This window comes from Carlito syrichta, unplaced genomic scaffold (genome assembly GCF_000164805.1).
Source record: "Carlito syrichta isolate Samal-C Ts95f unplaced genomic scaffold, Tarsius_syrichta-2.0.1 Scaffold301779, whole genome shotgun sequence".
In the NCBI taxonomy this organism is placed as follows: domain Eukaryota; kingdom Metazoa; phylum Chordata; class Mammalia; order Primates; family Tarsiidae; genus Carlito; species Carlito syrichta.
Genome location: NW_007245875.1, coordinates 129746 through 150617, shown reverse-complemented (window position 1 = coordinate 150617; position 20872 = coordinate 129746). Strand labels below are relative to the sequence as shown.

The window sequence follows — 20872 nt, the reverse complement described above, 5'->3', positions numbered from 1 at the left end:
TGGGGGGGAAGGGGAGGGGATTAACAGTAGCAAATATCTGTTTGGGGGTGGGAAAACACCTGTTATCAACAGGGTGTCTGAATGAAACGTAATTGTACACCTAATCCTTAACTGTACCCCACAAAACTATAATAAAAATACTGATTAATTAAAAAAAAAGAAACCCTGATCCACCCCTTCCCCATATCCAGAGGCTCTCCCTCTTCAGTCCAGCATCTTGGTCATGGAGGCTTCCTGGTTCTAAATCAGGTTGATTGATTTCTCTCTTTTTGCCCACTGTGGGTCCTGTCTCTTCTCTGGTGGGTAGTCCATATGCTCTTGGTCTCCCCTTGCTCTCAGTGCTGAAGTTCTCTCTCTATTTTTGTTTGCTCCAAGAGGTGTTTCCCAATAAAACTGGTAATGAAGCTGTTAAAGAGTGTGACAAAATTATTTTCATGTATCAACTAATAAAGGAGTTAGTGCTCTGTGATGTTGTAACAATTGACAAAATTGTCACCTTTGTAAAGGTTAAAAATACACACACACACACACACACACACACACACATACACACATACATACACTATATATGCATAAATGGGTATATCCTGCATGTTTCATTCAGGTGTTCAAAGATGAACAAATTTTATTCATTTTTAAAAGCTGAATAATCTTTTTGTTGCATTTATAAACTACATTCATCAATTTTCCTACATTTGGAAATAAACGGAATAAAATAGAGAACTCAAAAATAAATCCACATATCTAGGATCAATTGAATTTTAATTTTTTATTGAAATATATGCTTGTATTTGTACATGTGATATTTTGGTATACAAATAAAATAGTAATAATCAAATTGGAGTACTTAGTTTATCCATTACCTTGAACACTTGTCATTTCTTCGTGTTGTTCAAATCTTCTCCTGCAATTATTTTGAATTATACAACATAATGTTGTTAACTATACCACATTATGCTATCAGACTCTAAACTTTATTTCTTCTAACTGTATAGTTGTACTGATTAACAAATCTCTCTTCACAAGCCACCCCCAATCTGCCTAGCCTCTGGTAACTGACATTCTACTTTCTGACAAAATTTCCAAAAACAAAAATGAGGAAAGGATAGTCTCTTGAATAAATACTGTTGGAAAATTGGATATGAACATTTAGAAGAATAAAATTGGACTATTGCCTTGCATCATATTCAGTCCTCCCTTGGTAACTGCTAGAGATTGGCTCCAGGACCTCCCTCAGATACCCAAATCTGCCCATACTGAAGTCCTTCAGTCATCCCTCACTATATTTGGGTTTTGCTTCTTGTGAATATTATATTTTGCAGGTGAACATGGAATCTACCAATACAGAGGACTGACTGTATTCATTGGAAAAAAAAATTCTGCGTATAAGTGGTCCCAGTTCTAATCCATGTTGTTCAAGAGTCAACTCTATGCCACAATTTTTTTATTTCATTGATTCATTAATGGACATCTAGGCCATTTCCATATCTTGACTATAATGAGTAATGTTACAGTGACAATGGGAATGCAGATAACTCTTCAACATAATGATTTTTTTCTCTTGGATGTATACCCAGAAGTGGGACAGCTGAATCATAGGGAAGTTCTATTTTTAAAATTTTGAGAAAACTTTATAATATTTATTGCCTTTACTTGTTATATTTCCATCAATAATGTATAAGTTTTCCTTTTCCTGTACATATTTGCCAACTTGCTATATTTTTACATTTTGATATTCGTCATTTTAACTTTTGATTAACATTTCCCTGAAAATAGTAACATAGGGAACATTTTCATATATCTTTTTACCGTTTGTATGTTTTCTTTGGAGAAATGTCTATGTAGTTCCTTGGCCTATTTTATAGGAATTTTATTTTTAGTTCTGTAATTGAGTTGAGAAATTCCTTATGTATTTTGGTTATCAACCCTGCATCAGATTTATGGATTACAAATATTTTCTACCATTCCATAGGTTGTCTTTGTATTTTAATTGTTTCTTTAACTGTACAGAAGTTTTTTATTTTGTCTTTTTAACACATAAAAATAATAATAGTTATTAAGAGGGTTACAGAAAACTTTTGGAGATGATAGATATGCTTATGACAGATTTTGGTGTTGGTTTTATGAATATACAGTTTTCTGCAAATTCATCAAGTTGTATACATTAGATATGGTCAGCTTTTTGTATGTCAGTCATATCTCTACAAAATGATTAAATAATACCACTTGCTTCTGCATGGTTACAGATTAAATTTTTATTTCAATGCCTATATATAATAAAAATTGACAGTTCTGTTCCTCATGCTTCATTCTGTTTATACTTCCATTTTCAAGGACTAGCTATATGTTTAATAAAAATTTTTGCCAATATCATGAGCACAAGACTTTCAACCATAATCCCTAGTATAAAAGTTTATGGTAATATAATATAATCAGTGAGAGATAGATATGTAAATTTGTTACTTATTTTTCTGTGTTGCAGTCAGTCAAGATTTTGTTTTCACATATGTGCAAATTTAATAACATTTAATATCATTAATTTAGCGTTATTTATTTTCAATAATAAAAAGAAAAGCATCCTTGAAGTTCCCAACCTATAAGTTTAGAACTATATGAGCTGAAAACTTTGGCCACTTCTTTTAAAAACAAATGATGATTCAGACTGCAGATCCTAGATCCTAGGGAATAAAGCCAAAAATTACAAAAACAAACAACAAAATAAAGATAAAAACTGAGAATTATCTTCCTGGACCAGAATTGGGTTCTAATCAGAAAACTGGCAACACATGCCTACACATACTTTAATATGCTATGAACCAGTAATAACCATATTCCATCCTTCTACCTCTTTTGGAATGGGAGTGTTTTTGCAGTTACCCCAGCACTAAGCTAACATAATATAGTGACAAGTGTCTTGAGGTAAATCACTTATGATTTTAGTTAAAGAATGTTCAGAGAAAGAGGTACCATACTCCAAGAACTATACCCAAGGAACCACAATCATGAAGCCTCACCTACATCTGAACTATTTAAATGATGAAATTCTGGATACATAGCATAATGGGATGAGACCTATAAGTCTGAGGAATGTGTGAGTGTATGTTGCACAGGAAAAGAATAAAAATTGGTGTAGCCAGAGAGGTGTAGGGGACTTCTGATGGTTTACTGAACAATTGACTTGCAAAAGGCAGATTATTTCAAGAAATGTATACAAATTTATTTAACATGTATACATGTGAGCCTTCAGAAGGATGAACCAAAGATACAGGGAAAATTGTCCATTTTTATGCTTAGGAACAACAAAGTATGCACCGCTGTGCAGAAATATGTTTGGCCAAAAAATTGTGATCTAATGCTAATAAATGAAGTGAGGAAACCCAGTAAGTCATCACGGTCTAGATTCTTCTTGGCCTCTCTGGGTGGGCATTTCTTTCTTCTGGGCGTGGTGCCAGACCCTCTCTGGACTGAGGGTGTTATGACTCGTAGTCAGACAAGATAGGTCAGATAATTTATTTATGGAAAGTTTTTATACAGAAAGTTGGAGGGAAAATTAGAGTAATAATTTTAGGCTTTTTGATTGTTTTTGGAGAAAAAGACTTCTGGTTTCTATGACTTGTTTGGGGAGGAGGGATTCTAGTTTCTATGACTAGCCTCAGAGGAAAATGGGACTAAGAGACAGCAGTGCAGAGAAGGTCAGAGAAAAAAATTTGCTTCTGAGGTCTTTATTTTGGCTTTTTTTCCCCTGAGCCTCAGTACAAAAGATTACTGCAGATTGGATTTTTGAAAGGTGGCCATAACAATATCTTCCAAACTATATATTCTTCTGCAATGTAACTGTCAAGGAAATGAGTCTAATTCTCAAACCCTGGAATTTGAGCAGATCCTTTAACTGCCTTGAGCAATAGAATAATGTGTAATTGATACTGTGTAAGTTTGTGTTGTAGATCATATGTGGTCTAGAAGTTGCAGTTTTTTACTTCTTAAAGTAGTGGTCTTTTTGGAATCAGGGACTGGTTTCATGGAAGACAATTTTTTAACACCTGGCGGGAGGAGGGCAGTTTCCTGATGATTCAAGTGCATCATATTTATTGTGCACTTTATTTCTACTGTTATTACATTGCAAAATATATAATGAAATAATTATATAACTTAACATAATGTAGAATCAGTGGGATCCCTGCGCTTGTTTTTCTGCAACTAGACAGTCCCATCTGGGTGTGATGGGAGACAATGACACCTTAGATCATCAGGCATTAGATTTTTATAAGGAGCACACAACCTAGATCTCCCACATGCACAGTTCACAATAGGGTTTGTGCTCCTTTGAGAATCTAATCCTCCTTAGAGGATCCAGCTCCAGCTCCTTTTTTGTCATTCAACCATGTGAGATACCTCAGCTGAGAACAATAAGCTGAGAACAGTAAGCCCCAAACTCTCAATTTAGAGGTTGTTCACAATTCAGCAAAAGGTAATCATAATAATTGAGGAAAAAATGGATTGTACTTTAGAGAACACATTGGTCCGCTGAAAACAAAAGAACATGTCTTAAATAATATTGAGAGATGGAGTTGAAGACATTTTACAATGAAAAAATTCTCAATGGAGAAGTATATCAGGTGCAGAAGCAAAATGTTTCTGTCCTCCCTCCCTCTCTCCCTCTCTTCCCTTCCTTTCTCCTTTTCTCTTTCTGTCCCTTCTTTTCCTCCCACCTTTTGTACCTCCTATTATTTTAGTTGAAGGGCTGAATGTGTATGTCTATACATTGTTTAACAATTCTGTCTTTTTGTCAGAGAAGCTATTTGAAATGAGACTTATCTATTCAACAAACATGTATTAAACTATACACTTTGAGAATTCTAAATTTGTAAAAAGAATAGGTAAAACATTCATTTTAGTATAGAAAATTATTGTGCAAAGTAGCAATTATCACATTGTGTGATATATGTCATGATTGCAGTTTGGGTGAAATTGAAGACCACTGAAAAGGACACTGATATAGAGTGCAGGAAAAAAAGACAGACGAGGTCAAATAAGGTTAGCAATAGAAATTGTTATGTAGCATGAGTCTAAAATTTAAATAAAAATGCTGAAGTAACAGCATTGTGAGATGGTGGTTAATTTTTTATTTTCACATTTATTTTTTATTTTTATTATTTTCTCTCTTTCAAAATATTTGGAAGATAAAAACAGTTTTTAGTCTTGTTTTAAGAGTACCCACCACCCCTACTTGTGCATACTGTACTCAATAGGTAATTTTTTTGTATCTCTCCTGTTTCCCCCCTCCCTTTTCTAAATCTCCAATGTCCACTATACCATTCCTTATGTTTCTGTGTATCCTTAGTTTAACTCCCACTTATAAGTGAGAACTGCAGTGTTTGGTTTTCTGTTTCTGAGTTAGTTTGCTTAGGATGATGTTCTCCAATTACATTCAAGTTGCTACAAATGACTTTATTTCATTCTTTTTGATAGCTGAATTGTATTCCATAGTATATTTACACCACATTTTTATTATTCACTGGTTGGTTGATGGGTATTTAGGTTGATTTAACATCTTTTCAATTGCAGGTGCGGGTGTCTTTTTAATATAATGACCTCTGTCCCTTTGGGTTGATACCTAGTAGAGGGACAGCTGAATCAAATGGTAGATCTACTATTAGTTGCTTGAGTAATCTGCATACCTCTTTCCATAGAGATTATATTAATTTGTACTTCCACTAACAGTGTTTAAGTGCTCCCTTTTCTCTGCAACTGTGTCTGCATCTATTTTTTTTTAAATAATGGCCATTTTGACTGATGCAAGGTGGTATCTCCTTGTGGTTTGAATTTGCATCTCCCTGATGATATTTAATTTTTATCTTTTGAGTTGGAGTCTCATTTTGTCATGTATGCTGGAGTGTAGTTGTATGGTTACAGCCCATTACAACCTCAACCTCTTGGGTTCAACTAATCCTTCTAACTCAACCTCCCAAGAAGCTGGGACTACAGGTGCATGCCACCCAGCATGGCTAATTTTTTACTTTTTATTTTTTGTAGATATGAGGTTTTGCTATGTTTCCTAGGCTAGTATTGGATTCCTGGGCTCAAGTAATCCTCCCACATCAGCCTCTCAAAGTGATCGGATTACAGGCATGACCCACCATGCCTTGCTGGTTTAATACTTTTTAAAATTAAATGTATGTCTCTGAAAACTGGTGCAGGCAAACTGTGAGGAGGTTAATATTATTTTTTGCACATTTATTGATGTAATTGAATACGCACTTCCAATTTATGGACATAAACATTATTATGAGTGTATACATATTTCAGTTAAGAGGTATGTATATTTATAAAAATAAGAAGCTAGAATAAGAGAGACAAAGACAGAACAAATGAGCTCTTTATGGATAAATAAAATAATTGGAAGTGTGTATATACAAGAAAAAATGTGTATATATCATAATTGTGTATGAGTATTATCTGTGTGTATGTTTGTTGTGGGTATACCTGGGGACATATAAAATACAAGCATTAGAATGAGGAAATAGATATGATTTACATATCTAGCTTCCTTGGTTGATAAATTGGTGTTTAATAACTTTTTAAACAAACTAAGACATGAGTTTAAGTCAGGTAGGTAGAAAGGAAAAATTAAAGCTAGAGAGAATAAAATAGCTTTTTAAAATTTTTTTTCAAATTTATAAAATGCCTACTTCACAGGTTCAATATATTATATATTACTAAACATGATATTTTTCCCTTTAAAAACACTTTAGACACAGTGAGAAAGCTTATTATTTATTTATATGTCCATGAATACTTATTTTCATTAGGATTATGTTTCATGACATATTAAGATTTTATGTTGGCAAAATAAATAAAGAAGACAAAAAATAAATCAGCAAAAATCTTTGGACAATTATTTTCACCCATGCATCTTGAAAGTATAACCTAAATTGCACTTTAAACTAAATTGAAAATGTGTTTTCAATTTATGTGATGTGGTGCAGCTAGATAAATAATGAAATTAATAATAGATTGTTCTTCTGTTTTATTACTTGCATAAGCCTTTAGTTTATTAGTATTTCATAATACTTCATTCTGATGGAAAAAGTATGTCCAGTTACATTCTCACACTGATTGAATCCTTCTCTTACCTTGGTTATTCCCTTGCCCATGAAACCCCACACTGGCAGGAATTATTTCTACCTCCAATCTAACTTGACTTTCAGCTTCGCATTCTCAGGTGTTCTATCCACCAAAAGCATCACCCTCAGTTTCTATTAACAGGGGAGAATCTGTAGCATCCACTCTCTCATTTGCTTGGTCCTAGCCCCATAAATCAAAGGGTTAACCATGGGAGGCACCAGGAAGTAGAGATTATCACTGATGATCTGTATATGGGGAGCCATATGATAGCCTAAAATCTGGGCCAGAACAGAAAAAACAACAGGAGAATAAAAGAGGCCAATGACACAAAGATGAGAGCCACATGTGCTGAGAGCTTTGCCCCGTGCTTCCCAAGATGGTATCCGAAATACAGCATGAAGGATAAGTGCATATGACAGAATGATAAAAAACAGATCAAATCCCACAGATGCTACAATAACCATGAGTCCATAGACAATGTGGTTAGAGATGTCTCCACAGGCTATCAGGACCACAGCCATGTATGCACAGTAGGAGCAAGCAATTATATGGGTTTGGAAGCTTTCCAGTCCTTTTGCCAGTATGGGTGCTGGGGTCAGCACTGCCACTGCCCGTGCCAGGATAGCCAGTGCCATCTTCACAAGCATATTATTAGCAAGAATGGTTGTATATCTCAGAGGGTACCAGATAGCCACAAATCTGTCAAAAGCCATGGCCAGGAGGACCCCAGACTCCATGACATAAAAGGAAGGAATGAAAAACATCTGTGTGAGGCAGGCATTGAAGCTGATTTCCTTGGCATTCATCCAGAAGATACCCAGCATGCGGGGCACTGTGACACTGACCAGGCACAGGTCAACAACTGATAGCATGGCCAGGAGGAGAAACATGGGCTCATGAAGACTCTTCTCCACCTGGATGATATATAAGATGGTGGCATTGCCAATGACTGTAATGACAAATACCAAAAAAAAAGGCACAGAGAACCAGCCATGGAAAGATTCCAGACCAGGAATTCCAGTCAGGACAAATATCAAGGGCTGAGGAATGGAATTATTACAAGAGGACATCCGTAACCTGAGCTTCTCAGGGTCTGATTCCTAGGGAAAAAGAAAGAAAGAACATCTGGAAATCACCGCATCATTTTCACCTACAAAATGATGGTCATAACAACAGTTTGTGGTGATAATACTTATAAATATATTTATATAATTATAAATTACATAATTGTAAATATATTATGTGTACTAATGATCAAATGAATGTTTCAGTTACATGGGGTGAAGAGGGGATAATCCTATGCTATTTCCTCTGCAAAAGAGAGAAGCAGTCTCAGGATGAATTCCCATTAACGACATACCAACTCTATAGTTTAGATTCTCCTGTGCCTCTGATCCTGTTTAATAATTATTTTTTTACACATCTCTAGAATTATTTTTCCTAGTTAGCAGTACATGGCAGGATAATGTTTTCAATGTTACAGACAGAGAGTAGGGATATAAACAGCCCAGAAAGCATAGTTTTCACTCAAAATAAGGACGCTGAATTTAATCATACCAGGGTCCCCAATTTCTGGAATTGAACTTGGTGCATTGGAATTCTTTAGCTAAACATTGTATAACCTTTAGCTAAAAATTGTGGTTTTGGCAGAGGACCTAGGAAATCTGCTAATCTTATACCTGGAAAGCATGATGGAACTCAGGGCTAAATAATAGATGGTATGTAAGAAAAAACTGGAATTCAAAATCACCTCAGTAGTTGATAATTTAGTATTAAGTTTCCAGATTATTCAATAAAGGCTGGTTGGGGAGTGAGTACAGGTAAAGCTGAATTAATGATTTTATGTATACACACGTATTCTTTTTTTTATATGAGAAGCAATAGTATGGGGGTTAATGACGATATGTTTCTACAGAAATTAGACTTTATTGTATCTGTTAAATATTATAGCATACATAACTATTTAAAGTAGAAATGCATATTTACTAATTATTTGATGAAGACCATGAATTAAAGAGAATACTTACCTAACATTAAAAGTCAAAACCAAACAAATTTATAATCATTACAGCAATAAGTCTATAAAAATAAGACCTTTGTTAATATAGTTATGATTAACCAAATTTCATCATTGAACTTCAGACTCCAGATTTTGTTAGAAAAATTTCAACTCTATCTTTTTAAACAGTAATCACAGAAAAAAAATTCAATATAAAAAATAAATAATGAAAATGTGTATCACAATGTTGCTTAAAAATAAAAAGTATAGTAATATTAATATTTTATCTATTATTTGTTTAGTTGATTACTTGAATTATTAGTCTTTTACTCATATCTGTATTTAATCTCAAATACTTATTTAGTATATTCACAATTTATTTCTAATGTCAATGCTTTGTTTTTAAGTTTCTTTAAAATAACTGTTTTTTTATTTCAGTCATAATCTTAACTTTTAAAACAAAAATAAAAACATCACTAGGCTTAGATTATATAAACTGTGAGTGGAGTTTTTAAAAATTAATTTACTATAAATACATGAGAACCCAAAATAGGATAGCATGTCTGTTAAGATACTAACTACTGTAGCTTTTATATATTATTAGCTGAGTTATTCAGATATAGCTATTTTTATATGATACCTGCATTTGGTAAAAAGACACACCACAGTTGACAGGCAGAATTCCTGAAAGGCAATTTGGTATAATGAAAATAGCAAAATTTTAAGGATAACACATAGCTGGGATACAACTTCAACCCTGATACTTCTTCTGTGTGACTCAACCAAGTTATTTAAGGTTTTGGAACTCTTTTTCTCATCTTAAAAACCGAGATGAGGAATATCTTGCAAAGTTTGTAGTAAAGATTACATCTGTCACTAAAATCTAATATTGTATAATACATACATATTCCTGGTATAATTCTTTGAATGTTTCAGAGTTCTAGAAATGCTAAATTTCTTGCTATTCTATGAAGTACAAAGCTAAGTGAGACATGCAAAAAATAATGTGCATTTTGTTTTGTTTCTCGGTTTCTTGGAAAGAACCGAAAACTATGCCTGGAAAAGTGATTAGTCCTAAATTGATGTCATAAGAAGGAAAATTTGATAATCCTGATAATTTTGTCCTCATATTTTTTAGATTCATTATTCATTAAAGGGAAAGCAAAAATAGTATCACCAGAGGTAGAAATCTGGCCAGAGGGTGCTAAAAATTTTAAAATGTATGTTTTAGTTCAGTAAAAGAAAGGATTTTATCACAAAAAGCTGCTTGTAGACAGAAAAGACAATCCTATGAAACCAGTAGTTTACTATCAGCAAAGTTTTTCAAGTAGAAACTGATGATGATTTATCAGAAATACTGTAGATAAAAATTATCTGTGTGGTAGTAACATAGGATATTATTGGAACTTGAAGCAAAATGGCAACATTTTGTCTGAGGTATCAGAAACAATTGCCAGCAATTAACTATATTAACAGCAACTATAAGTAAAGGCAAAATCAATTAAGACATACACATTAGAAAGTTCTTTATTATTTTCTAAAGAATGCCATTGGTCATTCTAAAAATTGCAGAATACAACTGTGATCTTACAAGAGTAAATTATTGTGGCATTTGGTTGAAAAGATTTGACAATCTCTTTTTCTTATATGCCTTTTTGCATCCCAGAATTTTCTAGTTTTTTTTCCCCCTTCCCTCTTTTTCCCCCCTTTTCCTGGAGTAGTACCTGCAGATGGTTGTGAGTCTGGTCACAATGGTCCTAGGGCTAACAAAGTCCCTTAGAGGTTTATGGAGAATCTGGTGATCTTTGGAATAAGATGGAGTGTGTGAGTTTGAGACCCCATTTTATGCTGGTTTGTGATGGCCCTCCTCGGTCCATCCCTAGTGGCCCTTCAGTTAACCAGCATTTTTTTTCCCTGTTGTTTTGTTTTGTTTCCCTTGAGGAACAAATCCTAGAGTCAGTCATTAAGGGTAGCACATGCAGGTAAGAGCAGATGTTTAAGAGTATTGTAAAACTGTTAGCATTTTGGTGGAAGTGGGCTGGTATGGTTTAAGAACACTAGTTAAAGGAGTAGGGACTGAGAAATCATTTAAGATGAAAACCAAAGAAAGCCTGGAGGAGTTGAAGTATTATATTCCAGGAAGAGTTGCTTGCAGCTACAACTATATACAAATTGCTATAACTTGCTTCAAAATCAACAGTTTAAGTCATTTCTATTTCTAGTGACATTGGAGATTCCATAATTAAAACCTACACTGAAATTAAGAGTCTTGGTTTCTTAAAAGAGATTGGATCCACAAAAAGCTGAAAAAAATTATGCACTAAGCAAAATCTTAATTGACAAATCATTGGGTTTGTTGGCAAATAAGTTAAATAAAAATGTAGAGGGGAGGATAGAAAATAAGAGCAAGAGAGGAGCCTTAGGTGAAAAAATATTGTACAATACTAGGTTTAGGATACTTAGAATTTTAAAAAGACTCTTGGCAGGAGCAATAAGAAGCTAAACTTGTGAAGACCTAAAAAGGAGGAAAAATTGTTGCTAACCATATTGGAGAAAGTGGTGGAATGTAAGCATCCTGAATATAGTAATTGGGGGTCTATATTTTAACTATTATTCCTTCAGTGCCTCGCAAATTGTAGACCCTTAAATATTTTTGTATGGATAAATGCACAAAAGCACATACATGGTTGCACACACACACACATGTACATATACATACAAACACAATTTTTATCATCAATTATTCACTCTGTATCCTAAGCCTAAAATAATATTGACAAGAATGAGTGATAGCTATTTAACCTGTGAGCTTATCCAAGTCTTCAGTAAGCTGTGTCCCACAATCTAGAGTGTATTCAGGGTACTCAATCTAATTATTCCCATTGTGGTTGCTGCCAGCCTGAATCAAGTTATTTTTGTATTATAGCTTTCTAAAAGGTCAACTGCATTCCTTCCTTCCATTCTTTATTTCAACCTCATTTACTTCATTGTGGTCAAAATAATCATTTGTTTAAAAGGATATACTTGACATTTTTATTGCCTGTAAGTAAAGTGAACATGATGTTTTATATATATAGTGAAATGGTTACTGCATTTAAGCTAATTAATATATCCATCTCCTCACGGTTATTTGTGGTAAAACACCAAAAATTCTGTCTTAGCAAATTTCCATTGCACAGTATTTTATTATTAACTATAGTCCTTATGCTGTACATTAGATTTCTAGACTTGCTCATCCTATATATCTGCAGCTTTGTACCTTTTGACTTACATCTCCCTTTTCCTTCTCTCTCCTCCCACCCTTGATAATCTCTTTCCTACTCTGTTTCTGTGTATTCAACTTTGTTTTAGGTTTCACATATAACTAAGATCATAAACGTTTGTGTGTGCATGGTTTATTTTACTTAGAAATAATATGTTATGTTCTCCAAGTTCATCCATATTGTCATAAGAGGCATAAAAGGTCTTCTGTTTTAAGGATGAAAAGTATAGTTCAAAAACACGAACTTGATCATTTCTCTGCTGTGCATAAAACTTCTGTTGTGTTCTTATTTTTTAAGATAGAATTAAGAATTCTTAGTCTATCTTTCCACCTTTACACCTTGCTTCCTCAGCTTTACATGAGCCACTATTCCGTTTACTCTCTATACTCCAGTCCTCACGGTGGCCTTCCCTCAGTTCTTTGAAAGTCTCTGATCCAACCTTAAGATCTACACATATTCACCTTCCTGTTCCTTCTCCCTGGAGCACAATGCCTCCCTCATTTTCATGACCTCTCTTTCTTTTCTTAGCTATTTAACTGTAATTCACCACTCTACTAAATATCATCTTAAAGGAAGCTTTTCTTTATTCTCTAGAATAGATCCATGCTATGTGCCCTTATAGAAACAGAGATTTTGTTTTGATAGCACTTAGTTTTCAGTATGATTAAGCATTTTACTATCACTTGATAAAATTAGGTCACCTTCACCATGAGGTATGGGCTTACCTTTTGTTCACCTCAGAATATAGCACAATCTGGTATTTTAGCCACTTCATAAATACATATTTGTTATATGAATATATAAAAAATCTGCATGTCTTCTCTTTAAGATAGAATTTAATGCAAGGGTTTGAAGAATTTAGTTTTGTTGTTTCTTTTTGTTGTTGAACATTTTCCATTTGATATTCATTGGCAGATAACCTGTAAGTGTTAACTATATAGTTCATATTCTCAAACCTAATATATAAACAAACTTTATATATATATATATATATATACACACACATATATGGAAATATAATTAAACTCTATGATTAATAGTATTTCCAAATAACAAGATACTATAGCTTGAGGATTCAGAGTTGGCAATTCATTGTCAGAAAACATTCAACAAAATGACATAAATTTCCAAGTTTTACTCCCTAGGGGCGGGAGTCTCTTCTTAGCCTGGGAGACATCTTTCCCTACTGTCATTGTTATTTTTCTCCATTATATTAACAAAAAAAATTAAAGTATGTCCTTATGGTTTTAATTCAGATGCCTTAAGTATAAGTTCCACCATATTAATGGCTCTGAAATATATGACAAATGTATCCAAATATCTTACGTCTTTATTCATTTTTTTCAGAAAGCATTCAACGAAAGGATGTGCATAGAATACTAAGAATTATTACAGATAAAAAGTGAACAAAGGCAGTCTCTAAATATGATATTAAGTATTTTTGTGTTGGTTTAAATCCAGATTATACCACTTAATCAATATGTGATGCTAGCCAAATTATTTAATCTCTCTGAGTCCAAATTCCTTATCTTAAAGTCAGACTAATACCCACTATGGTGATTACTGTCATAATTATATAATTTAAATTGTAAATATATATGTATATATCACAAAGTCTGGCATAAAATATACAAAATTATATGTGCTATGATAATTCATATTCTTAACTAATGTTTACTTATTAGAGATTATGATGTGGCACTATTTTAAGTGTCTTTTTTTTTTTTTTTTTTTGAGTTGGAGTCTCACTCTAGCACCCAGACTGGAGTGCAGTGGCTGCTCCCGGCCACTGCAGCCTCTCGACCTACTGGGCTCCGGCGATCCTTCCGCCTCAGCCTTCCAAGTAGCTGGAACTACAGGTGTGCGCTACCATGCCCAGCTAATTTTTTGATTTATTGTAGAGATGAGGTCTCGCCAAGTAGCCCAGGCGGGTCTCTAACCCGTGGGCTCAGGTAATTCACTCACCTCAGCCTCCCAAAGCGCAGGATTACAGGTTGAGCCACAAAGCCTGGCTTTAAGTCTTTTATGCTTTGACTTAATCCTTAAAACTCAGTGGGGAAGTAAATTTCATCATCTCCATTTCATTGAATGTGACAATGAGACCCAGAAGCTTTTGGCAACTTTCTTGAGTATACACAGATACAGTGACAAAAGTAACTAACAAACCCAGGTACGTGCTTTAGAGTCAGTCACTTTATTTATAACTATTCTAAAATTTTAACTATTCTAAAAATAAGCATTCTAAAAGCTAACTAAAATAAACAGTGACATTTTTAATAATAATGGTAGAGAGTTTTAAATAGTATGATTTGAGGAAGTAATCTGATATTTCAAACACGGTGGGGGAGTTCTATCTTTAAGAATAGTTTTTCCTAGGTAAGAAAGAGGATGAGGTAGAAAGGAGACTTCTAGGCAAAGACGTGAAAAATGTGAAGAGACCTTTTGTTTGAACACAGGTATCAATCATCATGGATAAAAGAAGGAGGGCAAGGAATGTGAAGAAAACATTAAAAGAAACAGAAGAAAAAATAATTCATAGGGCTTTGCTTTGCTATCCTGGATCGTACAGGGGTTGGAAACACTCAAGGTTTTCTTTGTTTTTGTTTGATGTTTTACATGTATTTTTATTGTTTAGGAAGATAACTACAATCAATGTAGAGGAGGCACTGGAGTTAGTAACTAAAAGCTAATGCCTGGAAAACTTCAGTGGAAACTGTTGAGTAGTTCTAGTGGGAAATGGGAAAAGCTTGCACAGTGATATTTAATAGAGTCTGAGGATGAGACATAGGAAGAAAGTCCAGAAAATTGCCTTTAAAGAAGTTTCTAGATTGAATAGAAAACAAATAGTAAGAAAGCAAAATTAATATTTTCCAAATTGCAAATTACTAAAATGAGAGCACCAATGTAATGAAATTCAGCATGACTTTATTGAGTGCCTGTGGAGTATTTTCCACTTTGTATGAGCCAAGCAGTGAAGAAATGAGTCACATTAAAATAGTTTTTGGTTACTTGGTTGCGTTTGTATAGTGATAAAAAAAAGTCTGGGCTTTAATTGTATCCACCTCTCCCACCTGTGCACATTGTAACTTATTATCCTTCCACCCCTTCCTACCTTCCCCCTTCTGAGTCTCCATTGTCCATTAGACGTTCCATATGTCTTTGCAATTCCTTAGTTTAGCTCCCATTTGTAGGGGAGAACACAGGGTGTTTGGTTTTCTGTTCCTGAGTTAGTTAACTTAGGATGATGTTCTCCTATTCTACCCAAGTTGCTACAAAACACATTATTTCATTCTTTTTGATGGCTGATTAGTATTCCACAGTGTACATAAAACACAATTTCATTATCCACGGATCCGATGATTGGCATTTCGGTTGCTTTCTCATCCTTGCAATTGTGAATTGTGCTGTGATAAACATGTGAATGTCAGTGTATTTTTATATAATGACCTCTGTTCTGTGGGGGTAGATACCTAGTAGTAGGATTCCTGGATCAAATGGTAAAACTACTTTTACTTCTTTGAGAAATAGGAGACACATTTTTAAGGAGAAAATGTTCAGGTTTTTTAGTACAAATATTTACATTCTCTGTAATATTTTCATTTTCAATATTGCTAGTAGCATAATCAAACTTACATTTAAACTGAGTTAGTTATAATAATAGAAATCCGTTCGAGACCCACCTGGGCAACTTGGCGAGACCTCATCTCTACAATAAATAAAAAATTAGCTGGGCGTGGTAGCACGCACCTGTAATTCTGGCTACTCGGAAGGCTGAGGCGGAAGGATCGCTGGAGCCCACCGGGTCGAGGCTGCGGTGACTGGGAGCGGCCATTGCACTCCAGTCTGGGCGACAGAGTGAGACTCCAACTCAAAAAAACAAAACAAAAAAACAAAAACAAAAAACAAAATGTGGTAATATGTGATACCTTAAGACAAGCCTATTTGAATCAAACTCAGTGAGCTTGAATAAGCTTTAGGAAAACCCCCAAGCACGTAGTGTCAAGCATAAAGTTACTTTTGTTTTCAGGAGACTCTGTGATGAAAATTTAAAGAAGACATATTTTAGTTCAGTTAAGAAGTACAAGTACAAGTTATTCTTGGTGGAGAGAGAATATTCTTTGAGAAACTGAATATTAAAGATGTGATGACTGGATTATTGCATGGCTGAACCATCCCACATTTACTGTTTAACAGCTTGTTCTATGTGTCAATTCTTGTGAATGCATGAAAAAGTTATTTAATGTATGCAGAAAATGTGAAGCCATTATATTATCTCTTCTGTAGAATATTGACAGTGATCATTAATTTTTTGATAGAAGATTTTCATGGAAATATTTTTGGGGGATTTTAATGAATTTCTTCTTTTTTGAATCACTTATTTAAAAGTACACTACTACTGAGAGAGGAGATAATCAGAAGCTGGTTAGGCAGACAGAGAGGGAGGGTCTTGAGGAGACTTAACAACTGTGGGAACATCCCTTGCACCACCCCCAGTTATTATAATTGTTGTCTGAAAATATGGTTCATGTGGTTGAGAGCACTCTCTCAGCCCAGGATATACTGCTGACAGGGACATTTTGCTACTAAAATGCAGGCACAGTAGCTTGACTAAATATCCTAACTTGACCTTGGCTTATTATAATATCATTAACATAGTATTTGCATTGAGGTTTTACCACCTTCCCCAAGTGGGCTTTTCTGTGGTACTTATGGGTAATATGCAAGATAGAGTAACTTTGGTCAAGGACTTGCATATGCAATCAAAATTGGCTCTCAGGAAGTAAGGGGCAGATGAGATGTAGGTGAGATAAATGCCTCAGAAAAGATAAGATAAAACTATAAACAAACTCCTAGGACAGGTAACCAATTTTGGTCTCCCTCTCTTTTCTGGAGAGCTTTGTTGCTTAATAAACTCCTTTCACTCATCCTTTTAGTGTCCGTGTACCTTAATCTTGTTGGTCATGGGACAAGAAACTGAGGTTGCTGGTCTAAGCTGAGAGTGGAGTTAAAAGCTCCTGCAACACTACCTGCCCCTCCAGCTACACCACAAGTTAATAGCAGCAAAGAGCAGAAGAAGGAGATTTGTTCCCCATTCCCCAAGTTCTAAGTAAGCTCCCTAAAGCACAAGCGCACATAAAATGTATTACACATACTAGTTTCAGTAGAATTAGGAAATTTCTGTTACATGTGGCCATTCTTCCTTATTAAAATATGATCAAATGTCTGATTTCTGTGGAAGAAAATTTAAAATCTGTTATGAGAAAGTGATCACTCATTTGCCTTCTTCCCTTCCAATTTTGTTACCGTTTCTGCAAACAATTTCAGTTTAGTCAGGCAACTTTTACCCTTAGAGAACTAATGACGTGGTCTCGAATTTTCTTGGTTCTAATACCATAAACAACGGGGTTAAGAAAGGGCGGCACCAGAAGGTACATATTGGCAATGAAAATATGAATCTGGGGAGCCACATTTTGACCAAAGCGGTGGGTCAGAAAGGTAAAGACAGCAGTGGAGTAGAAAACGAGAATGACACAGACATGGGAACCACACGAGCCTAGAGCTTTAAGACTTGCTTCCCATGATGACAGTCGGAAGACTTCCCAGAGGATTAGAACATAAGAAACGGCAATGAAAAAGCCATCACAGGAACCAATGACAGAGGCAACACTGAGGTTGTAGCGCCTGGTGGCCCCTGTGTCCACACATGCCAGCTTCACAACAGCCATGAACTCACAGTAGGTGTGGGCTATGATGCGTGTTCTGCAGTAGGGCAACTGTTTGAGCAGGATGGGATGTGGAGAAAAAAAGACCACTCCCCTGAGTACCACAGCAGCTCCCATTTTGGCAATGCGACTGTGGGTGAGAATGGTGGTATGATGCAGTGGGTCACAGATGGCCACATAACGGTCAATGGCCATGGCCAGGAAGAAACCTGATTCCATGGCAGTGAAGCTGTGGATGAAGAACATTTGGGCCAGGCAAGCCTCAAAGGTGATGTCATGGGCTCCGAGCCAGAAGAGACAGAGCATGCGGGGCAGTGTAGACATGGAGAGGACCAAATCAGTGACTGAGAGCATGCAGAGAAACAGGAACATGGGCTCATGGAGGCTTCTCTTTGCCCTCACCACAGTCAGGATGGTCACATTCCCCACCATGGCCACTACATACATGGAACAGAAGGGAATCCCAATCCAGACATGCAGGTGCTCTAGTCCTGGGATGCCCAGCAGCAAGAAGGTGTTTGTAGAGAGTTGAGTTTTATTGACTGACCCCATGATGCTGCTGCCCTCTGTCTTTTGTGAATGGATTTCTCCTTTTTAAAACAGAAGAATTCTGCTAAGATCATGACAGTCAAATCTGAAAACAAATGATAAATGAATCTAGAATATCCCAAAGCATCACATTAGAGTATTTTCAAGGTTATATAATCTAGAGTAAAAAATGCTAGTGGCAAGAGACAAAATCTATGCAACTAGACAAAAAGTACTAATGGTAAATGAAGTCATATTATAAATATTACAGCATTTTTTAAAAGAAAAACATTGTTAGTTATCTATGCACAAAAAAAATTTAGTGCACAATTGTTTTAATCATAAGCCAAATTAGCTTTGGATAGAAACATCAGATTATATAAATGAAAAAAGAATTAATTTATTCAAATCTATTTCTTAATGTCATCCTGAAATAAAATTATGTAGCTGATGCCTGGGTATGGTCAGGTATGGTTATTCTTTTTTTTTTTTTTAAACCCACAGTTAACATCAAATGGTTATTCATTTTTTTAGACAGTTCACTACATGTTTGTTTTTCCTAGTATTGCCATAGAACTTAACCCTAGGAACGGTGAGGGTAGTACTGGCACTTTCCTTTGGAGCTCTACAGACTTATACGTGTTCTGCATGGAGGTCTTCCCAAAATAAGAAGGCAATTCAGGTCTCCACTAAGTGCTCTCTCTCTTTTTCAAACAAAATTTTCCCAAATTATATGTCCACTTATTTTAAGCCTAGTTTTCAGAAATCCTAATTTTTTATGTCTGAACTTTTCCCAGTATATCATGTGCTTAACTATTATTACTTGTATCTGAACATATTAGTCCCAGCAAAGATACCTCTTTTTTACACTATTAGTATAAGTTCTGTTAATATAATTTTTATGCGATGTAAGGGAGAAAAGTAATACTTAGTTGCCCCTAACGTAAAATATGCACTCTCCTAGAATCTTTGTATATACTAATTTTTAGCTGGAAAAGCAATGAAAGCTAAATATTGTATTTTTGACTATCATTTGGCAAACAGGAAACAAGGGTATTGCAGATAATGCAATGCCATTACAGGAAAAGTGGCTGAGACACAAAAGTTCGAACATAACTCTTCATGACTGCAAAGCTCAACTATGTTTTTTAATGCCAAACCAATATTTCTTTTTACATATGTTAAATGCATAGTCAACTATAATCTACCAATAGTTTTCCTTAATTTGCAAATTCAGCTTTCTCAGGATAATTTGAAGCAACTGCTTACATAGATTTTGCACTTTAGCTTGATGTTATATTGTATTATTTTAGAAAATACTTTAAAATAATCATTATCATGTGTTTCTGTTATTATTAGACATTTATATCTGCCCTTATCTTGAGGCAGGGTAGATAGTACAGGTAAGACATAGATAAAATTTCCCATAGGTAGGTTTTGGGAAGTGTTCAGACATTTTAAAAATTACATTTTACTGCAGGCCAAGTTGCGGCCACCACACCTGCTTGGCAAATCAAATGAAAACCCCATTAGGTGTAAGACTAGGACAGTCAAATCTTTCAGTTCATGGTTTAACATAATAATCACTAAGAAACTTTCAGGTTCCTTGTTGAAGGTAGAAGGCCAAATATCACACTTATAACTGACCAAAGAAATGATACATTTTAGTTCAGGGACTTGTGAATTGGAAATATCTGGTTGGTCTCTGTCGGTGACCAGCACTGACCAAGGGTGGGTTAGGACCTGCACCGGAGAATCTGGATGGTGAGAAGAGACCACTCGGAGGCTGTTCTTCTGGGAACAGTCTGATCAGGACTGAAGCCAAATTTTATTCGGACTCCTTCCAACTTATATACCATTTTCTATACCCTCCAGCAGTGTGATAATCACTTACTGGGGGCGTACAAGTTCCATGCTTTACAAACTATGCATCACAAGACCACCACGAGATCTGCAATTTCCAAGCAAACAATTCGAATTCCATGATGCCTGTCGTGCTTACATTAAGGTCACAGGTGCACAATTTCAATACAAATCGTTCAAAGTGTTTTCCATAATGTTCAATGAATCATTCATATTATACTCTTTGTTCTATACCCTGATTAATACAAAAAACTTTTCTAAGTTAACTCTAGGTTCAATCCAAGTTCACTGACTCCTAACATTTTTAACGATTAATATTATCAACTTAACACTATACTATAATCTATAAGTTTACTTAAATGACTTAGCTG

The 20872-nt window shown here is 35.0% G+C and overlaps 2 protein-coding genes across 2 annotated transcripts; both read right to left on the bottom strand.

The window, feature by feature from the left end:
* Window positions 1-7259: 7259 nt before the first annotated feature.
* Window positions 7260-8195, bottom strand: LOC103257510 (olfactory receptor 52K2-like). Its single transcript, XM_008055208.1, has one exon. It carries the CDS (start codon window positions 8193-8195, stop codon window positions 7260-7262), a length of 936 nt encoding a protein of 311 aa, XP_008053399.1.
* Window positions 8196-17717: 9522 nt separating this feature from the next.
* On the bottom strand, window positions 17718-18662 carry LOC103257505 (putative olfactory receptor 52P1). Its single transcript, XM_008055204.1, has one exon. It carries the CDS (start codon window positions 18660-18662, stop codon window positions 17718-17720), a length of 945 nt encoding a protein of 314 aa, XP_008053395.1.
* Window positions 18663-20872: the final 2210 nt, after the last annotated feature.

Bases quoted from the DNA above. Each gene is read 5' to 3' on its own strand.
- LOC103257510 (XM_008055208.1), bottom strand. From the start codon at position 8,195: ATGTCCTCTTGTAATAATTCCATTCCTCAGCCCTTGATATTTGTCCTG.
- LOC103257505 (XM_008055204.1), bottom strand. From the start codon at position 18,662: ATGGGGTCAGTCAATAAAACTCAACTCTCTACAAACACCTTCTTGCTG.